This window comes from Schistocerca cancellata, chromosome 5 (genome assembly GCF_023864275.1).
Source record: "Schistocerca cancellata isolate TAMUIC-IGC-003103 chromosome 5, iqSchCanc2.1, whole genome shotgun sequence".
In the NCBI taxonomy this organism is placed as follows: Eukaryota; Metazoa; Arthropoda; class Insecta; order Orthoptera; family Acrididae; genus Schistocerca; species Schistocerca cancellata.
In genome coordinates this window covers 79,684,940-79,708,251 of record NC_064630.1, presented here as the reverse complement: position 1 = coordinate 79,708,251, position 23,312 = coordinate 79,684,940, and the positions used below count along the sequence as shown (strand labels likewise).

Genomic DNA, 23,312 nt, shown 5'->3' with positions numbered 1-23,312 from the left:
AGTATTCGTAAAAGTACTATTACTGGTTTTCTGCAAATGTCCTCAGCTCAATTTAAAAAAGACAATGTATTCAGTTTTGCAAGGGGGTACTACAGTAGTAGTAAGTGTAACCCATGGTGAGGAAATAATAAATAGGGTGCAAACTTCAGAATTATTAGGTGTCCATATTGATGAAAATTAAAAATGGAAATAGCACATTTTGCAATTCCTAAAACAACTTAGTTAAGCTACATTTACACTTAGAATCATTGCAAATCTTGGGAACAGACAGATCAGTATTTTCATTCAATAATGTCATATGGAATAATGTTCTAGGATAACTACTCTTGAAGAAAGAAATTCTTAATTACTCAAAAACATGCTGTAAGAATAATACGTGGAGCTAACCCTCAATCATATTATAGACATCTGTTTGAGTTTGGCATTCTGATTACAGCTTCATGGCATATTCCCTCATGAAGTTCGTTGTAAATAATCCACTGCAGTTCAAAAGGAACAATAATGTAAACAAGTACAATAGCAGAAGGAAAGACGATAGTCATTACTCCACATTAAGTTGTCTTCAGCATAAAAGGGGCACACAGTGATGCAGCTAAAATTTTTGATCACTTACCTAGTGACATAAAATATCTGGCAGGCTGCAAAGTAAAATGTAAAGCAAACAGATAAATTTTCTCCTTGATAACTCCTATTCCGTAGAAGAATTTGTATTATTGTAATGTGTAAAATGTGGTGGATAGGTATTACTAAGTCACATCTGTAAATTATTTTTAAAAAATTATGATTGTTCAGCGTGTAACCATATTTACACGTTAATTTTCAATGTGAATGTAAAATGACTAATTCCACTTCATTATGATATATCATGCAAAATGATTCATGGAACATGAGACTGACTGACTGACTGACTGACTGACTTAACTGGCTACTGTAGATCACTCTAACAAAAAACTGAGTTTGGTAGATGGAAGAAAGCACCTGTCTATAAAAAACGTGTTCGGAAGAACAGACTTCACACATACACAATAGCAGAGATAAAATTAAAATCCATGTAGACTACATGTCCCAGTCTAGGGTTCAGAATAGAGTTTTGTATACTGCTGCAAGAGTCCATAACAAGTTGCCAGTAGACATCAGACAGGAAACTGAAAATCCCATGTGTTGAAAAAGAAAGTAAAATAATACCTCAGCAGCTACTCCTACACAGTATCAGAATATTTGGACTTCTGATAAATTCCATGTAAATCTGTGTTAAACAGATAATGCTTTGCATGTATATATAGAATGGATAGCAATATGTGTAAAGTTATATAAATATTTTGTTTGAAACATTAAATAAAATAAGCATCTTAGTGGGATTAGAGGAAGGGCAGTGGCTTGTTTCAGAGTAGCTGCTTTTCTCATTATATATAATAGAGGGAAACATTCCACATGGGAAAATATATATAAAAAACGAAAATGCTGTTAACTTACCAAACGAGAAAGCGATAGTATGTTGATAGACACAACAAAACACACACAAATACACACACAAATTTAAAGCTTACGCAACCTAAGGTTGCTTCATCAATAAAGGGGGAAGGAGAGGGAAAGACTAAAGGATGTGGGTTTCAAGGGAGAGGGTAAGGAGTCATTCCAATCCCGGGAGTGGAAAGACCTACCATAGGGGGGAAAAAAGGACAGGTATACACTCGCTCGCGCGCGCGCGCGCCCACACACACACACACACACACACACACACACACACACACACACACGTGTGTGTGTGTGTGTGTGTGTGTGTGTGTGTGTGTGTGGGCGTGCGCGCGCGCACACGCCGGAGTTCTGATAGGTTGGTGTCAGTGGGAAGTATCCAGATAACCCAGACGGTGTAACACTGTGCCAAGATGTGCTGGCCATGCACCAAGGCATGTTTAGCCACAGGGTGATCCTCATTACCAACAAACACTGTCTGCCTGTGTCCGTTCATGTGAATGGACAGTTTGTTGCTGGTCGTTCCCACATGGAAGGCTTCACAGTGTAGGCATGTCAGTTGGTAAATCACGTGGGTGCTTTCACACATGGCTCTGCCTTTGATCGTGTACATCTTCCGGGTTACAGGTCTGGAGTAGGTGGTGGTGGGAGGGTGCATGGGACAGGTTTTACACCAGGGGGGTTACAAGGGTAGGAGCCAGTGGGGAGGGAAGGTGGTTTGGGGATTTCATAGGGATGAACCAGGAGGTTACGAAGGTTAGGTGGATGGCAAAAAGACACTCTTGGTGGAGTGGGGAGGATTTCATGAAGGATGGATCTCATTTCAGGGCGGGATTTGAGGAAGTCGTATCTCTGCTGGAGAGCCACATTCAGAGTCTGATCCAGTCCCGGAAAGTATCCTGTCACAAGTGGGGCACTTTTGAGGTTCTTCTGTGGGAGGTTCTGGGTTTGAGGGGATGAGGAAGTGGCTCTAGCTGTTTGCTTCTGTACCAGGTTGGGAAGGTAGTTGCGGGATGCGAAAGCTGTTTACAGGTTATTGGTGTAATGGTTCAGGGATTCAGGACTGGAGCAGATTCATTTGCCATGAAGATCTAAGCTGTAGGGAAAGGACCGTTTGATATGGAATAGGTGGCAGCTGTCATAATGGAGGTACTGTTGCTTGTTAGTGGGTTTGATGTGGACGGATGTGTGAAGCTGGCCATTGGACAGATGGGGGTCAACGTCGGGGAAAGTGGCATGGGATTTGGAGTAGGACCAGGTGAATCTGATAGAACCAAAGGAGTTGAGGTTGGAGAGGAAATTCTGGAGTTGTTGTTCACTGAGAGTCCAGATCATGAAGATGTCATCCATAAATCTGTACCAAACTTTCATTGATGACATTTTCATGATCTGGACTAACAGTGAACAACTACTCCAGAATTTCCTCTACAACCTCAACTCCTTTGGTTCCATCAGGTTCACCTGGTCATACTCCAAATCCCATGCCACATTCCTTGACGTTGACCTCCATCTGTCCAATGGCCAGCTTCACACATCTGACCAATTAAAACCCACTAACAAGCAACAGTACCTCCATTATGACAGCTGCCACCCATCCCATATCAAACGGTCCCTTCCCTACAGCTTAGATCTTCATGGCAAACGAATCTGCTCCAGTTCTGAATCCCTGAACCATTACACCAACCACCTGAAAACAGCTTTCGCATCCCGCAACTACCCTCCCGACCTGGTACAGAAGCAAATAACCAGAGCCACTTCCTCATCCTCTCAAACCCCGAACCTCCCACAGAAGAAACACAAAAGTGCCCCACTTGTGACAGGATACTTTCCGGGACTGGATCAGACTCTGAATGTGGCTCTCCAGCAGGGATACGACTTCCTCAAATCCCACCCTGAAATGAGATCGATACTTCATGAAATCCTCTCCACTCCACCAAGAGTGTCTTTCCGCCGTCCAGCTAACCTTGGTAACCTCTTAGTTCATCCCTATGAAATCCCCAAACCACCTTCCCTAACCTCTGGCTCCTACCCTTGTAAACCCCCCCCCCCCCCCCCCCCCCAGTGTAAAACCTGTCCCATGCACTCTCCCACCACCACCTACTCCAGTCCTGTAACCCAGAAGGTGTACATGATCAAAGGCAGAGCCACGTGTGAAAGCACCCACGTGATTTACCAACTGACCTGCCTACACTGTGAAGCCTTCTATGTGGGAAATGACCAGCAACAAACTGCCCATTTGCATGAACGGACACAGGCAGACAGCGTTCTTTGGTAATGAGGATCACCCTTCGGCTAAACATGCCTTGGTGCGCGGCCAGCACCTCTTGGCACAGTGTTACACCGTCTGGGTTATCTGGATACTTCCCACTGACACCAACCTATCAGAACTCCGGAGATGGGAACTTGCCCTTCAATATATCCTCTCTTCCCGTTACCCACCAGGCCTCAACCTCCGCTAACTTCAAGTTGCCGCCACTCATACCTCACCTGTCATTCAATAACATCTTTGCCTCTGTATTTCCACCTCGACTGACATCTCTGCCCAAACTCTTTGCCTTTACATATGTCTGCTTGTGTCTGTATATGTGCGGATGGATGTGTGTGTGTGTGTGTGTGTGTGTGTGTGTGTGTGTGTGTGTGTGTGTGCGCGTGCGTGCGTGCGTGTGCACGTGCGTGCGCAAGTGTATACCTGTCACTTTTTTCCCCCAAGATTTCCCCCAAGATAAGTCTTTCCGCACCTGGGATTGGAATGAGTCCTTACCCTCTCCCTTAAAACCCACATCCTTTCGTCTTTCCCTCTCCTTCCCTCTTTGCTGATGAAGCAATCTTGGGTTGCGTAAGCTTGAAATTTGTGTGTTTTTCATTGTGTCTATCAATATACCATCACTTTCTCATTTGGTAAGAATATACACACTCTGAAACGAGCCACTGCGCTTCCTCTCATTCCACTCAGATGCTGTTTTTATCTAATGTTTCAAACAAAATATTGTCCATTTATCGTGACCGGGCCAAATATCTCACGAAATAAGTGTCAAACGAAAAAACTACCACGAATGAAACTTGTCTAGCTTGAAGAGGGAAACCAGATGGTGCTATGGCTTGCCTGCTAGATGGCGCTGCCATAGGTCAAACGGATATCAACTGCGTTTTTTTTTAATTAAAAAAAAAATGGAACCCCCATTTTTTATTACCGTATTTACTCGAATCTAAGCCGCACTCGAATCTAAGCCGCACCTGAAAAATGAGACTCAAAATCAAGGAAAAAAAATATTTCCGAATCTACGTCGCACCTGAAATTTGAGACTCGAAATTCAAGGGGAGAGAAAAGTTTTAGGTCGCACCTCCAAATCGAAACAAAGTTCGTCTAATTGTAGTATGAGACACAATTTAGGTCGAATGAATGACGATACAGCTGCAGTAGTTTGGTTTGAGTCGTAAGCTTAGCAGTTACGGTTTACCAGGCAGCCATTGCTACGCGTCACGCGCTCCGTCCGTATTTATACGGATATCCTTCCTTTTTTACGTGCTTCGTCTGGTTTGAATTGATTGCTTATTTTTCTTTGATCTGATAAGAGGCGTTTTCTTTGTTATAGGTGTTTATGTCACTCTAAGCTGAAAATGCATTACTGTACTGTGTCATGCATTGTTTGTCGCATTCTGATAGTGCGTGTTTACGGCCTGTCGCCGCTCGCGGCATGGCTTGCTTTTGTGCGCGCTACCGCCGCTTACAAATAAAAAATAGAGAGGAATCGTCTCATTAGCGAAACATTTGTTGTTACTTACTTTACTGCTTTCTTTGATAATGATCAACAAGAACAAAATAGTAGACTACGTATGATGGATGATGTTCTGAACGAAATTTTAGCGAAAATTTTTCTCCGTTTGAAAATCTTCGCAGGCGCCTCTTTAGTTCATTACATTCTGCACAGAAATGAGAGTCATCTTAGATTTAAAAATCTAGTCAGTTGCCGTGCTTCATTTCTGACTGTATCACTATTAGGCATAAGAATAATATGAATATAAACATAACATGATATGTATATTCTTCCGCGTTTGCTGTGCTGTTGTCTCACGTTAGTTTCGTAGTTTATTAGGCAGACAGGATTTAAATGAGATAGTAGCAAACACGAAACAATACATGGCAAAATGTTTATATTCGTATTAATCTTATGGCGAAGAGAATACTGCATGTGATTCACAATTCATAAAAGTTCCTATTAGCAACCATCTCTTCTCACAGGTAGGAAAAAATTCAGAACGTAGAGTTGGCCATATTGACAAACATCCCAAACAGTCTTGCCAGTCGGATTTTCGTAGTACATTGAAATGCTGCTACATTCAAAGATCAACAATACAGAATTTGCGTTTACTTTGTTGGATAATGTACCAAAATGCAGTGGTCGAAACTGTGGGCGGAGGAAAAAGGCTCGTCTTCCACTTTTTTTTTATTTACTGACACAGAGATTTTGGTGCCAGTATTTATCTTAGTGCCTACAAAGCATGCCTGTGTAGCACTACATATATTCGACGGCAGAAGTTAGTTGTGGCTGCACCCACCAACATTTTTGAGAACTCCCGCTTGCTTTGCACTCGATTCTAAGCCGCAGGCGGATTTTTGGATTACAAAAACCGGAAAAAAAGTGCGGCTTAGATTTGAGTAAATACGGTATATATTCATGTAGAACGTAAAGGAATATAAATGTTTTATTTGGACCACTTTTTTTGCTTTGTGATAGAAGGCGCCGTAATAGTCACAAACGTGTAAGTGCATGGTATCACGTAACATTCTACCAGTGCAGACGGTATTTGCTTCATGATACATTACTCGTGTTAAAATGGGCCGTTTACCAATTGCGGAAAAGGTCAATATCTTGATGTATGGCTATTGTGATCAAAATGCCGAATGGGCATGTGCTATGTATGCTGCTCGGTATCCTGGATGACGACATCCAAGTGTCCGGACCGTTCGCCGGATAGTTACGTTATTTAAGGAAACAGGAAGTGTTCAGCCACATGTGAAACAACAACCACGACCTGCAACAAATGATGATGCCCAAGTAGGTGTTTTAGCTGCTGTTGGGGCTAATCCGCACATCAGTAGCAGACAAATTGCACGAGAATTGGGAATCTCAAAAATGTCGGTGTTGAGAATGCTACATCAACATCAATTGCACCCGTACCATATTTCTATGCACCAGGAATTGCTTGGTGATGGCTTCACCAACAGGGGTAACGTAAACCGGCACAAAATGTACTATTGGGCAACGGAAAATCCATGATGGCTGCGACAAGTGGAACATCAGCGACCTTGGCGGGTTAATGTATGGTGCGGCATTATGGGAGGAAGGAAAAATGGCCCCCATTTTATCGATGGCAATCTAAATGGTGCAATATATGCTGATTTCCTACGTAATGTTCTACGGATGTTACTACAAGATGTTTCACTACATGACAGAATGGCGATGTACTTCCAACATGATGGATGTCTGGCACATAGCTCGCGTGCGGTTGAAGCGGTATTGAATAGCATATTTTATGACAGGTGGAGTGGTCATCAAAGCACCATACCATGGCCCGCACGTTCACTGGATCTGATGTCCTCCGATTTCTTTTTCTTTCTGTGGGGAAAGTTGGATATTTGCTATCGTGATCCACTGACAACGCCCGACGACATGCGTCAGCGCTTTGTCAGTGCATGTGCGAACATTACGGAAGGCGAATTACTCACTGTTGAGAGGAATGTCCTTACACGTATTGCCAAATGCATTGAGGTTGACGGACATCCTCTTGAACATTTATTACATTAATGTGGTATTTACAGGTAATCACCCTGTAACAGCATGCATTCTCAGAAATAATAAGTTCACAAAGGTACTTGTATCACATTGGAACAACCGAAATAAAATGTTCAAACGTACCTATGTTCTGTATTTTAATTTAAAAAACCTACCTGTTCCAACTGTTCGTCTAAAATTGTGAGTCATATGTATCACAAAGCGAAAAAAGTGGTCCAACTAAAACATTCATATTTCCTCACGTACTACACTAATATGTAATTAAAAAATGGGGGTTCCTGTTTGAAAAAACGCAGTTGATATCCGTTTGACCCATGGCAGTGCCATCTAGCAGGCCAACCATAGTGCCATCTAGTTTCCCCCTTCAGGCTAGACAAGTTCCGTTGTTTGTAGTTTTTTCGTTTGACGCTTATTTCATGTGATATTGGCCCGGTCACAATCAATGGACCACCCTGTATATTAGCATTCTAATTGTTAACATAATTTTGAATCACTGTACAAAGTAATCTAGAATACCTGAAGTTTCTCTTCATATGATGTATGAATGAATTTGTTTCTGATTACCTGCAGTGATCATTTTTACTCCTTTTAGGCTGTGTTCACATTATTTTTTTCATTATAGTTTCAACTTTGGAGCTTTTGTATCATGATGCCTAAATACTTGTACATACCCTTTGAGTGGCCTTCAATCCAATCCTGGTGCTCAGTGGAACACTTGCGAAGCTTTTCATTCTATTCAGAAGTGAATTCAGACATATAAAATAGAAAGGCTAATTACTGAGATAGCAAAGTGTGATCGCAACTGCATGTGTTTTATAGTTACAAATGTTTGTTGCAGTGCTCTTTTGAAGAACCAGAAAACATTGGTTTTAAACCAAAGAAGCCGTTCAGAAACATTTACAGACAACCATGTGTTGCTCACAATTTCAACAGGTATGTAATGTTGAAGTATAATTCTTGCTATGGAGCGGATAGTAGTCTTATATGAAACTGTGTATTCTATTGTTGGATTGTTACTGTTGTTCATATAAATAGGACATGCAAAATTTACGAAAATGTGATTGATCTAAACACACTATTGAAGGATATACATTAAAGCATTCGAAAAAGAGTGTAATAAATATTTCACGGTGGAGGAAATAACTTAGTTTGATCTAACTTACTGTTAGATATGTTTGTGCAAGGGCAGATAGTGATGAGTTGCTGTATTAGTCCTGTTTCAGCTGCCTCCCCATCTCTTTCCACTTACTGTAACTTCATTCTTTTTTGAAGACTCATTCAGTAGTGTACAGGGAAATTAGACATTTCACATGTTTTAGAGGAAAAATGTAGTGAACCTGAAGGTATCGCTTGACTAATATTGACTGGCAGGTATGTGACAATCATTGCTTCCTGCAATTTGTCACAGAAGTGTTAAATTTACTTGATATAGTATACACAGAAGAACTAACTCCTTCATGTACAAGTGGGAACTCTTGGACAACCCATTGTGTGACTGTGTAGTTCCTCGGGCACCTCATTGCATGACTGTGAAGTTCCAGAACAGACCATTGGCCATGCTGTAGGGGAATGTCCCAAGAGATGTTGCCACTCTAACAACATTGCAGTTGACAATCTCTCTTGATTCTTGATATCACTCCGTAAGGTCAGTTGAGACAGAGCTCTCGCATACTCTTTTTGGACTTAATGTGTATGTATATATTGTTGTTAATTGTATACGTATATCTGTATGACAAATAACAATCTCAATTTGGCAATGCTACTGGTATAGGAAATACTGACCTTATGCCTTATCTTAGAAGAAAGATTAAGGAAAGGCAAACCTAGGTTTCTAGCATTTGTAGACTTAGAGAAAGCTTTTGACAATGTTGACTGGAATACACTCTTTCAAATTCTAAAGGTGGCAGGGGTAAAATACAGGGAGCGAAAGGCTAGTTACGATTTGTACAGAAACAAGATGGCAGTTACGAGTGTCGAGGGACATGAGAGGGACGCAGTGTTTGGGAAGGGAATGAGACAGGGTTGTAGCCTATCCCCGATGTTATTCAATCTGCAAGTTGAGCAAGCAGTAAAGGAAACAAAAGAATAATTCGAAATAGGTAGCAAAATCAATGGAGAAGAAATAAAAACTTCGAGGTTCGCCGATGACATTATAATTCTGTCAGAGACAGCAAAGGACCTGGAAGAGCAGCTGAACGGAATGGACAGTGTCTTGAAAGGAGGACATAAGATGAACATCAACAAAAGCAAAACGAGGATAATGGAATGTAGTCGATTTAAGTCGAGTGATGCTGAGGGAATTAGATTAGGAAATGAGAGGCTTAAAGTAGTAAAGGAGTTTTGCTATTTGGGGAGCAAAATAACTGATGATGGTCGAAGTAAAGAGAATATAAAATGTAGATTGGCAATGGCAAGGAAAGCTTTTCTCAAGAAGAGGAATTTGTTAACATCGAGTATAGATTTAAGTGTCAGGAAGTCGTTTCTGAAAGTATTTGTATGGAGTGTAGCCATGTATGGAAGTGAAACATGGACGATAACTAGTTTGGACAAGAAAAGAAGCTTTCGAAATGTGGTGCTACAGAAGAATACTGAAGATTAGATGAGTAGATCACGTAACTAATGAGGAAGTATTGAATAGAATAGGGGAGAAGAGGAGTTTATGGCACAACTTGACTAGAAGAAGGGACCGGTTGGTAGGGCGTGTTCTGAGTCATCAAAGGACCACAAATTTCGCATTGGAGGGTAAAAATCGGAGAGGGAGACCAAGAGATGAATACACTAAGCAGATTCAGAAGGATGTAGGTTGCAGTAAGTACTGGGAGATGAAGCAGCTTGCACAGTATAGCGTAGCATGGAGAGCTGCATCAAACCAGTCTCAGGACTGAAGACCACAACAACAAGAAGTCAAATTCATAAGAAATATAGTAAGAATGTAATGACAACCTTTTTACTTTCTAAACTAATAGCAAGGAGACTGGAAAGGAATTTGAATAGGCATTTGGTGTTCATAGATCTCCAGAAGGCTCATGGCACAGTGCTGCTCAAGAAAGTTTATAGTTCTGAGGGGAACGAGATGGAAAAGACATGTTAGCGGTATATGCAATCAGTAGAAGTTTACAGCATGTATAATCAAAGTGGGGAATAAAATTTTTTTACTGCCTTTCAGGATTACAAAAGAAACAATCTATCTCAGAAGATCGCGCAGAATATCTCAGTGAGGCCGTGTAAGAAAATGATAAAAAACAGGAATGCGGGTTACCTCTTACATTGTTCAATATACACCTCCAGAAAGTCTTAGACCTGTGGAGTAGGAATTGAGCAGGAATAGACAGTTGAATAAAAAGGATTCATGCTTGTATGCCTTGTACTTCGCAGATGGTTGGGTAGTGGTGCCCAGTGAAGAAGATTACATTGCTTTATGCTAAGAAAATTATTAGTATAATAAGTGAGGATTAAAAGAAAATTTTCAAGAGACTGGATTCCTATGCAGTGGACAAAAAGTAGGAAACTCACCACTAGTGGGCCAGCATATCAAGAGATGTAAGAAAAATTTAAATATTTGGGTAGCATCCTTTCAGGAGATGGAACAAGTAATTGGTAAATAGAGCAACAAATAGCCCACAGAAGAGCAGCAATGCAGAAGCTAAACCTTCTTATTATGGTGTTACAAGGTAAGTTGGAAAGTAAAGATGATGCTCCATAGAAGTATTGTAGAGCCTGTAACAACCTATGGATGTGAATGCTGGGGCTGAATGGGAAAAATAAAAACAAATTGAGAGTTGTAGAAATGGTCTTTCCCAGAATATTGTGCAGAATATCTCAGTGAGACCATGTAAGAAATAAAATGATCAGGGAAAGAATCACAGAGAGAACGGCAAATCACAAGGTATGGACGTACAGTGCAAATGACAGATGGCTGAAGAAGATCTTGATGTACTGCCCTTAGGAGAGAAGAAGAAGAGGAAAACTGAAGATTGCGTGGTAAGATGGGATAAAGCATGCTGTGAGAAAAAGAGAAATAGAAGATGAAGTGGCATGGGAAAATAATAAGACCAACAATAGTTCATTCTGGTAGGTGTTCAGGCAACAAGTACACATAACACCAAGACTTGTAGCTCCTGAAGAAGACGGATGTGTCGGTTCTCAAAATATTGTGCCTTACAAGGAAACAATTTGGCAGTACATCCAGAAGCACACCATTAAGGAAACTTCCACGTATTATTCTACCTTCCCAAAATATCTGTTCTAAACTGTGACATTATTCTTGGCAGTAGTCAGTTGCTTGGGGATTGCTGAGAAGTCTGCGGCATAACTCTGAGGTGTCCGATTTCAACTTGCAAGACAGGTTTGCCTGGCAAGAGAGATTGCGGTGAAAGACTGTGGCATCTGTTCTTGAATAACTGGTGCTATCTCCTGTTATGTGCATTACAGTTTGACAGTTGTCAGAAACTCCGTATAACTTTTATGTGCACTCTCGGATTACAGATGTGATTTGTTGATAGTCTCTCGCATCTGTCAATAGTTCGTGTAAGATTCAGTCAGGCTTCTTGCAGCTTTTTTCTCATTGCTTCGGTATGCTTGCATCACTTGGAGTGCTCTGTTGTGGAGGCATCTGTCAAATGGTGTAATTACTGTAATTCCTCTGGAGGGCTGTCTATTACAGGTAAAACTGTACTGACTCCAGCCATCAATTGGCCCTACATTATTAATTTCCCATAAAACTTCTTTCACATAATTGAAGTGTTCATTGTGAATCGGAAACACACTGATGGAAAAAATTGCAACACTAAAAATGCAGAATAATGAAATTTCAGGAATACATTTGTGTAGGTAACATATTAAATGATTAACATTGCAATATTACAGGTTAATGTAAGTGCGAGATAAGCTGTTGAAAATGTGAAATGCTGGTACATTAATAACTGGTGTAACCACTAGAATGTTGAATGCAAGTATGCAAATGTGCATGCGTTGTGTTTTACAGGTGCTGTATGTCAGTTTATGGGATGGAGTCTCATGCCTATTGCACTTGATTGGTCAATAAGTGGGTGGCTAATGCTTGTTGCATTGGCGTTAAAGTTGTTGTCCGACGATGTCCTATATGTGCTCGATTAGAAGCAGATCTGGTCACTGAACAGGACAAGGCAACATGTCGACACTCTGTAGAGCATGTTGATTTACAACAGCAGTTTGTGGGCAAGCATTGCCCTGTTGGAAAACACCTGCAATGCTGTTAATGAATGGCAGCACAACAGGTCAAATCACCGGATTGACGTACAAATTTGCAGTCACGGTGCAAGGGGATAACCATGAGAGTGCTCCTCCTGTCATACAGAATCACACTTCAGACCATAACTCCTGGCGTCCAACATAGTAGAAGTCGCAAATGGTGGTGGTTTGGGATCAGTGGAATGCATGCCACAGGGCATCTGGCTCAGAGATGACCTTGAAGTAGCTGATTTTTAACAGTTTGTTGTATCACTGTGGTGCCAACTGCTGCTCAAATTGCTGACGCTGACACAGTATGGTGTGCCAGAGCCATACACTGAACGCCAAGGTCTTTCCTTTCGGTGGTGCCACACGGCCATCTGGAGCCCGGTGTTCTTCTGACCATACATTGTTGTGACTTCTGATGCCAGGAATCGTGTACAGTGGCAACATTCCTGCCAAATTTCTCTGCAGTAAAAGCAGAAGGAACATCCAGTGCCTCGTATCTCTATTATATGACCTCGTTCAAACTCGGTGAGACGTTGACAATGACATTTTTCTTGCGTTAAAGACATTCTTGACTAATTTCAGCTCACCATGTCCAATCTTTATGGTAACTAATGCTCACGACCGTTACAGCGTGTGTGTAAAGCACACCCAATTTGCTTCCTTACAGTATAGCTACTAGCACTACTCTTATGCAACTGTCATGAAATTAGAATAGACACTATCTTTCACGTTTAGAAACATGCACACCAACTTTTTACCTTCTTTAATGTTGCACAATTCCTCCTTGGTTTTGCAATTTGCTTTTCTGACAGTGTAATTGCCAAGCTTGCTGTCTAAGTAAAAGCTGACATTGGTTCCATCCCACTTGTTCTTTTTCTGACAGTGTAATTGCCAAGCTTGCTGTCTAAGTAAAAGCTGACATTGGTTCCATCCCACTTGTTCTTTTTCTGACAGTGTAATTGCCAAGCTTGCTGTCTAAGTAAAAGCTGACATTGGTTCCATCCCACTTGTTCTATCTGCCAACTTGGTCAAATGTCTTCTAACATTTAGCCAACCCCTGACCGGTGTCTCTCAGAAACACTTACGCATGCATAGTACGCAACTTACTGGCACTTTTGTATCCTTTGGACGGTTTACTTAGAAAGCCACTTTTAGCTTGAGCTTGCCAATTAGGTCCTAGCTTTTACATGGTGTAGTCAGTCACACTAGTATTGTTTATAAACGTGTGACACCTCCCTGCTGCAGTACACAGGGTAATACATGTTATGGTAATATTCACTGCACTACAGGACAATTAGAGGAAAGGAAAAGGATTTTGTCCATTGAATGGGAGTGGGTGATAGTCTATAAATAAAAAAAATGTTTAAATGACCTCCTTTTTCCTAATTTATTGAAATCTAGAAATCTTTTTTTCCCACAAAGATATGGGGATGATAACAAAATATTAAGTATACTTTCTATGTTTTTACATAAAGTTATGTTAATTCAACATTATAAACATTATCAAGCATGAGGGCAACCAGCCTTATTTTTATGATGTTTGTCAGTTTTATATGTTACAGCTTATTTTTAACACTGTTCATCTTTAATGTATAAAAGTGTCATGGAAATATCATAGAATTATTTGTTGTGAAACATGGTCAATATGCTCATAGAACTAGTTTGTATGCACTGCTGGGAGTTAACTGTGTGGTAAGGTGTGTGTTTGTGCAGAGGATCTGTGCAGTTATGCATGGGGGCTTTGCCACCTGGGTTGTAGGCTAGAAGTGTGTAATTATGAAATGATCTGCTAAGCATTACAGTCCTTGTAAAAAATGTAGCCATTAATCACATTGTCTCTCAGTACAGTTTCATCATCTTGTGTGTGTGTGTGTGTGTGTGTGTGTGTGTGTGAGAGAGAGAGAGAGAGAGAGAGAGAGAGAGAGAGCATGTGCACCCACCTGCTGTAGATTGTTTAATCCTGTCAACATTATTAAAAAAAATAATTTTTGTTGTAGAAGTAACAGAAATGTGTATAGACATCATTTAAACTATAATGTACCAAACACATTATTGTGTGTGCCAGCATGCTGGGGGAGCTCTGTAGCATACATTTCGTATCTGGTTGATGATGCCAGTATACATGTAACACTACTTTTTCCTCATCCGTGTGGTTGATGGTGCCAGTATCCATGTAACACTAGTGTTTCCACATGATTCTCCTGTGTTTCTTATACTATCTTCGGACGTCTTTGTATTGTCTTATGCCTCATTTTATGGGTAGATGGGTTCTCTCTCTCTTTCTCTCTCTCTCTCTCTCTCTCTCTCTCTCTCTCTCTCTCTCCCCCTCCCTCCCTAATTTCTTTTTCAATTTACATTTAAGAACCTTGACTGATTGTTCATCTTTGAAACAACTGTCATGTTGCATTTGTGAAAGTAGTGGCATTAGCCACTGCTTGAGCCAGATTTTGTTGTTGTGGGTCTCACTGTTAGGTGCTAGTACTTCAATTTATTTGCAATCTGATTTGATTTTTCATATGTATATGGTCATTTCACATAACACTTTGTGTTTGATTGAAAAATGACTAGAAAAATATTTTTCTTGCAGAATGACCCGAAATTCAACAGCAGCACCTGTTTTACGATCTCATCAGTTTTTCTGGGAGAAAATCCTTTCTTCACATCCAGAGAAGAAACCACAGATAGCTCGCAAAAATATGAACAATGTGACAAAACTTGAAGTTCCTAAAGTTAGGCATCCTGAGCCATTTGACCAGCAGGTGTCAATCAAGACTGAAGACCCAGGTATTCCAACACCAGCTATGCTTGAGGTAATGGCAAGAATGCAAGAAAGAACTTCATCGCAAGTAACTGGAGTGCTTAGGAAAAACCGAAGTGATAGGTAAGTTGAATGCCTTACTTTCAAGGCCTAGCACTTTGGGTGGCTGCTGTGGCCGAGCGGTTCTAGGCGCTTCAGTCCGGAACTGTGCTGCTGCTACGGTCGCAGGTTCGAATCCTGCCTCGGGCATGGATGTGTGTGATGTCCTTGGGTTAGTTACGCTCAAGTAGTTCTAAGACTAGGGAACTGATGACCTCAGATGTTAAGTCCCATAGTGCTTAGAGCCATTTGGCTAACACTTTGCCATTAAATGATTTGTTTGTGTAGTTGCTTGTTTGGTGGTGGTGGGGGGAGGGGGGTGGGAGTGAGGGATTTTTTTAACACTCATATTGATAATAAGCTAAATATTGTGGATGAGTATGCAGTATTTACTTTATTTATCTAAAACAGCCTTTTAAGCCAGTTTTACCGACACAAAATTTAGAATATTTTACTACAGTTCTCGTAGTACTGTTTTTATTTGTATTGCAGTAGAACAGAACATAGCTGTAATTACAGCAGAAAAGTTGATACTGTCTTATTTTTGTGACTGAGGCTGTTAAAGGTACTGAAGTACTTTGTAAATTTAGTTGATTTGGGCATCCTGTATTTATGAAGGATGTTAGTGAAATGCTAACATTAAACTCTGATTTGATTTGCATCACAAAGAAATGATTAGAAACGTACAATTTAGTTTTATAGGATAATATGTACAGACGTTATAAAGCTGTTAGAAACAGAAGTAGCTTCTGGCAAATAGTAAAATATAAATAGATGGGGACAGAAATACAATTCAGATTTGCATTGGCCATAAAACATAGGGAATTCCGGAAGCCTGCATGTGGAAATACAAATTTTGTCATTTGTTTTTCAATGATGGTTTAGAGAAACTGACCTGTTTAATAGATACTTCAGATAAGTGCAGTTAACTGAGTTGATACTTTCACTTTTTGGTTAACATTATGGTTATGGTAGAAAGTTAGTTGTCATTAACAATTCATTTCTACAGCCGCTGTAGCAGTCCATCAGAAGAGTCAGTATATCCATTTGCTTTAACACCAGCAATGGAACAAGTGTTAAGGAGACGAGAAGAGTTGCAGCAACAAGAGATTGAGAGAATGAGAGCTTCAAGTGACTCAGATGAAAGCACAGAATGTATGCGAGTAACACGATCCAGAGCAGCTTCCAGTTCCTACAAATCAAATGAGAAGAAGAAGAAAAAGAAGAGGAAGGCAGTGTACAGCCTGTCTTTAGTTGACGGGAATTGTAATGGTGAGTTTCCTGTATGTAAAAGTGTTGTGATTACTGTCTCGAACCTATGTCCTTTATTGGTGAATGGTATAGAGTTGTTTTTGAAAATTTTTGCCATAATAGAGGCAGCATAAAAATTTAAGATGCAAATTCCTGTTTGCCTTATCACTTCTTACACCTTATCTCAAAGCACAATCTTCAAATATATACAGTAGTCTGAATCTCACACTTTTGGGGAAGACAAAAGATATGCACCCTGGGACAGGTTTTTAATAAGTCTTTTGTAAGTGGGCTGCAGTCAGAGAAAATGTCAACAAATAGTCTTTTTCCAAAAACTGTGGCACAGAGAAGTCTTTTGGAGCTTGGATGATGCCTTTTAGATTTTTGTAGAAATGTCACCAAGGCTTGACAAGAAATGTTGTGGTTACACTGTACTTTGAATGCATACAATACCTTGTTGTAACTGTATGCCACATACGGCTCCATTTGACCTCTTTGGATTTGTAAATAGCTACTAAGCCTTAACACACATCTTCATAATTTGTAATCTTCTTAAAGCATTAATAAGAGGTCTGTTCAAAAAATTCTGGAACATTCATAATTTTGCACCAGTTGTGCATTGGAGTGAAATGCTGTTCACATCCCTGCACACACAAGTGTTTAATGTGTAACTGCCGGAAGTTTCACTCTTGTATGCCTGTTAGTTATTGTTCATTGCTGTATTGAGTAGAATGTTGTGTCGCACAGTTCGGGAATTTACAGATGGCAAAACTAGAGGAGCAAAGCATCTGCATTAAATTTTGCTGAAACTCAAGATTACCTTAATAGAGACAAACAAAATGACACTGGAAGTTTACGGTGATGAGTGCTTAAGCCATACTTGGTGTTACGAATGGTTCATATGGTTCAAGAATGGTCGGATGGCAGTTAAAGATGACCCTCGTTCGGGATGCCCTTCGATATCTACTGACAACACTCAAGTCAGGAACATCAACGGAATTGTGCATGCTAATTGAAGACTGACTATCTGAGACATTGCAGAACAATGTAATATTTCAGTTGGATCATATCATGAAATCCGTAAACAGAATCTTGGAATGCACCTTGTTGCCGCCAAGTTCGTCCCATGGCTCTTGAGTCATTCATTCCTCTTGGTGCATGACTATTGCACAAAAAATGAAATCACTGTGCTGCCTCATCCTCTTTACTCTCCAGACCTGGCCCTTTCTGACTTTTTTTATTTGCAAAGTTGAAAACCCCTTGAAAGAACAGAGATTTGCAATGATAGACAAGATAAAAGAAAATTCACAGACGGCGGTCCACACGATCCAGCAAGTGGTATACCAAGACTGCTTCCGGAAGTGGAAATGGTGGTGTATCATCTGTGGAGGAGAATGTTTCGAAGGAGACCATGCACAATAAGTAAAAGATAAGTGTAGAAAAATTTTGTGGACAAAGTTCCAGAATTTTTTGGAGAGACCTCGTGCGCTGCTTCATCTATTTTCAATAACACATTTTGCTGCCTGCAGCACTTGCACACCAGTCTATCCTCATTGCATCTCCTCCATCCCCTCCTCCCCCACCACAGCCTCCCTCCTAACCTCTCTGTCAATTCTGCCATCATCATCTCTGCTGGTTGTTCTACACCACCCTCACTGCTGTCATCTCTTACAGGTTGCCTCACTTGTGCAGTGTTGCATAGCCCCCTGCCCCCCACATCCTGTGTCAGATATGTCAGTCAGTCAGCAAGCAAGGGCTATTCATGAATCTTCATCCATGACTTAAAATTTTGCTTTCTTACATTTCATAAATCAATTTGTCCCTCCCCTCGCACACCCCATACATCTGAAGTATGTTGCCGGCCGCGGTGGTCTAGCGGTTCTGGCGCTGCAGTCCGGAACCGCGGGACTGCTACGGTCGCAGGTTCGAATCCTGCCTCGGGCATGGGTGTGTGTGATGTCCTTAGGTTAGTTAGGTTTAAGTAGTTCTAAGTTCTAGGGGACTTATGACCTAAGATGTTGAGTCCCATAGTGCTCAGAGCCATTTGAACCAATCTGAAGTATGTTGCAGCAGAAGTTTGTGGCAAATGCTAAATATTTTATCATATACTCCCTTGTTGTAAGCTTCAGAAAGTTAAAATTTGGTTCATACTGATTGCAACATAATTTTAAAATACCTTACACTTACACCTTAAATTTGGTTCATACTGATTGCAACATAATTTTAAAATACCTTACACTTTCACAACAAAAATTCATAAGAGATGAAAAAAATTCTTTAAATTTCTGTTTGTTACCTTCAGTATCACCATATCTCCCAAGTGATTAGCACATCTTTTGTAAGTGGTGTGATGATAATAGGAAATTAAAAAAAAAAAAAAAAGGTTGGTGATTTGGTATGCCAATTGCAGAACAGATCACAAAAGATCAATTGGGAACAGTATTTTGTTTTGAAGAGGGGAAAATTTTTAATTTTTTTGGTGTGAATATTGAACTTCCTTCTTTAAAAATGATTTGTATAGGAGGCACACATTGACAAGCAGATATACAAATATGATTACTGTATTTGTCAGGCCTGATGGTCTAATAGTAAAGCACTTGCCTGAAAACAGAGATTGCAGTATGAAATTCAGATTGATCTATGGAAACGTTTGTTCACTGTTAACATAGACATCATCTCTCAGTGATTTGAAGATTCACCAGGAACCCCTCGTGATTCAGATTCCCTGTTAAACTGTGGGTCTTAATTCTGTGGTAAGACTGCCAGGATAGGTTAGGAACAAAGAACTCACCTCGTGGCATCCATTTGAAAGACTTGTACCAGGTCATTGACCCATATGGAGTTACTATTACTGTATTCCATCTGTAAAACATTGTTTCATTACAGCATGCACTTCTGTGGTGCTGGATGTGACAATTTGTGTGTCTTAAGATAACATCTTCATTCATAAAGACACAATTAACAAAACGTTTTCCACCAATTTGCCTCATCTTGAATTTTATCCTATCTTCAATTGTTTATCAGCAAACAGAAAAGGGAATGGTAGAGTGCCCCACATCCACCATGATCATCACCATCACCACCACCACCACCACCACCACCACCACCACCATCATATATGGGAATAGGGACAATATTGTTTGATACCCCGAAAAAGGACTTCTTTTGAAGGTGTACAGATGTCACCTGTTTTATACACAAGTGAGTAGTCATTTCATACCTGATTTGGGGAAACAAAAACAAAAAAAAATCAATGTTTATTGGTAAATTGCTATTTTGGATTTTTGTTTTACCTTCCAAAATGTCAATGATGTATGTGTACTCTTCTTTTTTTTCTGTAGGTGAGAAGAAACTGTTTGATGTATCACAGAAGAGAAGCAGACTGCCTATACGTCCCCGTGTGTTAAGAAATGGTTCATTACTGATGTAGTCCAGTTTTTTATAAAAAAAACTGATTGTTGATAGCACTCCATTGACTACTGTGTGTTGTGAATGTGGTATGTGATGTGGATATTTACATACATTATAAAGTGTCACTAGTTTTGAAATATGTGTACTATATGATGGACAAATAAGTGAGTGATCCGAGTGAGATTTTCAGCAGCATTTTGGACTTTAACCAAATGCGCTGTTAAACTTGACATAACTGTGTGTGTGTGTGTGTGTGTGTGTGTATGTGTGTGTGTGTGTGTGTTTGGGGGGGTTAGGGGGCTTTTTTTATTGTACAAATCTAAAACTAGGAATATTTCAAGACTAGCACGCATACGTTCACACGCATACACTAGTGCGCGCTGTTGTATATTCAGTTGTGTAATTTATCATGTAAAACAGTATTCTGGCATTAAATGCTCTTTCGCTCTACTGCGTCCTGATTTTTATATTCCTGGGTTGCTTGCATTACAGAAATGCAGGAATCTGGAGGCATTCTGTGCAATATACTGTAACAAAAACTGTGGCATCAAAAAGGAAAAGAATTTCATGACTGCTGCATTTTATTGTGTGTTCTGTAAGCTTTATGTTAGCTAAATAGTTAAATTGTGGACTAAGTAATAAATTTACTTTTTTGTCTAATATATTCAGAATAAATTTTACATTTAATAATATATTGCTGTACTTAAGTTCTTTATTTTACTTGATAGTATTTACCCAGTGTCTCTATGCCCTTGACACTTTCCTATATTTCATATAAAATGTTCTTTACTGTCTCATTTCTTGGAGAGAAAGCTAGATATATGTTGAAATTACACTGAAATAAGTGAGGCTACAGGGATGAAATAGCCTCCATTGTGTTCTCTTTATTTGAAGTCTCATTACCATATTTTCTGAGAAATTTACAGTTTTTCATTTAGTAATATACCTTGTATACAGATGAAAATACAATTCAGTCTGGTTTGTATATCTCAGGATGTGTTTTACAAAATAGGTAGGTAGCTGGTAGTCTTGTCGTAAAATGTCAAAGTTGGATATCAATGTAGAAACATAATGATTTCATTTCCATTCTGCAATCTGTAAACCAGTTATGTGCTCTGTGTCTTAGCCATATTTTTTTAAAATATTCATTTAATAAACAGCAGTGTTCTTGTACAGTAACCCATGAACACAAGTGAATTTTGCTCTTTGGTGTAATACTTTGAATGAAGTTCGTGGCAGTTTCATAGTCTTAACATCTTCGTTGTTATCTACAGTAGAAATCAGTATGTTTTGTTGTTCTCAAAAGATATCTCATTTGAGTTTCATCATTTCAGTGCATAATTAGAAAAAAAAATGATTCATTTCAAAAATATTTGTTTGATAAATGAAAAGCACCAGTTTGCTTTTGTTCTACAATATTACTTTTATTGTTAACCAGTTTTCGGCTTACAAGGCCATCTTCAGACATTTGAGTATTAAATTCTGAAGATGGCCTTGTAAGCCGAAAACCGGTTAACAATAAAAGTAATATTGTAGAACAAAACCAAACAGGTGCTTTTCATTTATTATAATGTTGTTCTGCCAAGAACTGATGGAAGATTCTGTTAACATAATATTTGTTTGCATACCTGCTTCATGTTTTTACTGTTCTCAAAACATTTTGTTCATCTCACTCAGAAAGTATGATTCATATGTATACAGATACTTGTAGACTGAAAATGCATTACAAAGTTTGTACCTTTGCCTTCAGCTCTTCTTTTTTTATCAGTACATATAGTTTTTTTCAGGTCATTTAGAGCCCAGTCAAGGAAGACCAAAAAAGTCAACTAAGGGATAAAATTAGTGTAGTTGCAAATTTTTGTACAGTGGTAGGAGATAGTGTCATGAACGATGACTAACAGGATGTGAGGTCACACTCTTTAAAGTTTCTTTCCTAAAATAACCAAAAAACTATGGCTTGTGGCAAAAATGTTTCCCACTACAAGCTTAAACTACATTAAATTTCCTACAAAACCAGCCCTGTTCCTATTCATTTTTGGTATACAACTCATTGTTTCCACATTGCAGGGAATAGAAAAATCCCAGATTATTAATAATGTTCTTTTAATGGTAAGAAATTGATGTTTGTTGTTAAATGAAGTGGGTTAACAACAAATATTAAATGTGTATGCCAATCTAAGTACAGTAGAGCCACATTGACGGATAAATTGTGTTCTGAGGTTGAAACGGGGTGGAGGAGGAAGGGAATTTGTGGGGTAGAAGGGCTTGGGGAAGGTAGCTCACTGGATTTTGTTCATGCTCTTCCCTCCTTCATATGTCTGCAGACTGAAAACTGAGCAGGTGATTACCCACTCTCTACCCCCACTACGTCGCTAGAAGAAACTCCACGGTGCTTCGCAAAGTTACACTGACTCTCCACAGTGCGTCTTGTGAATCACTGTTGACACAGATCACAGGTATGCCCAGGGGATGTTTATTTTCTACAAAATGTGTTAGCCTTACACGGGATGTAGGTATGAGTTACCAATAACACTAACACAAGAAATGCATATGGGTAGGATCTGTGTGAATCTCTGTGCACTGTTCACAGTTTTAGAGAGGAAATAGATTTTTAGTCATGCTGTTTGGCACATGCAGTGTTCTTATCGGAACGGCAACTTGCCCTTTCTATTTGCAGACTGACTATACCTCCCCACCGTTTCCAGTCCAGTTCTCTCGTAAGAGTAAACAAAATAACTACACTGAGCTCATGTTTATGTAGTGGATTTATTTTGAGCTCATTAGGTGAGTGTTTACAGTTGTTACACAATCTGTTATGCAAAAAAGCTCAACAGTTGGAGCTGTCAACTGTACCAATCTGAATAGCCTGTCCCAAGTGTAACAAGCTGTAAATATGTACAGTGAAGACTCGATTATCTGGAGTAGTTGTCATCGCAAGTTATTCAGATCGTTGAAAATCTGTGTAACTGAACAAATGAAGAAAAGCAGTTTTTGTATTGTTAATTCTATAAAGACAACCTATATTACTTGCGCATGGTTATCTTAAAGGTACATTTTCTGTGGTTAATACGGAATGTTAGGTGATCATTTTTGTAAAAACCAACAATACAAACCTTCTTTCAAATATCAATTTTATGGTTTCTTCATCACTTTTCAGGTTTACTCGCATCCTGATTATCAAGTTTGCAAGTGTACGTCAAAACTGAATTGGTATTCTTCTTCATGTTGATTATTGCTGTAATTCCTACACAGTGCGTAAGGACTTTTTTTTTTAATGAATCAATAATTTGTTTGCTTTTAAGTGATTA

At 39.6% G+C, this 23,312-nt stretch overlaps 1 protein-coding gene across 1 annotated transcript in view; it reads left to right on the top strand.

The window, feature by feature from the left end:
- The window catches only part of LOC126188294 (serine/threonine-protein kinase VRK1-like), a 73,954-nt gene extending 53,258 nt beyond the window's left edge, over nucleotides 1-20,696 (top strand). The window contains exons 10-13 of the mRNA XM_049929881.1: nucleotides 8,107-8,201; nucleotides 15,073-15,366; nucleotides 16,352-16,614; nucleotides 19,935-20,696. Coding sequence (XP_049785838.1) covers nucleotides 8,107-8,201; nucleotides 15,073-15,366; nucleotides 16,352-16,614; nucleotides 19,935-20,023 — 741 coding nt within the window. The 3' untranslated portion in view covers nucleotides 20,024-20,696. The remainder of the gene's footprint in view (nucleotides 1-8,106; nucleotides 8,202-15,072; nucleotides 15,367-16,351; nucleotides 16,615-19,934) is intronic.
- The last annotated feature ends 2,616 nt before the right edge of the window (nucleotides 20,697-23,312 follow it).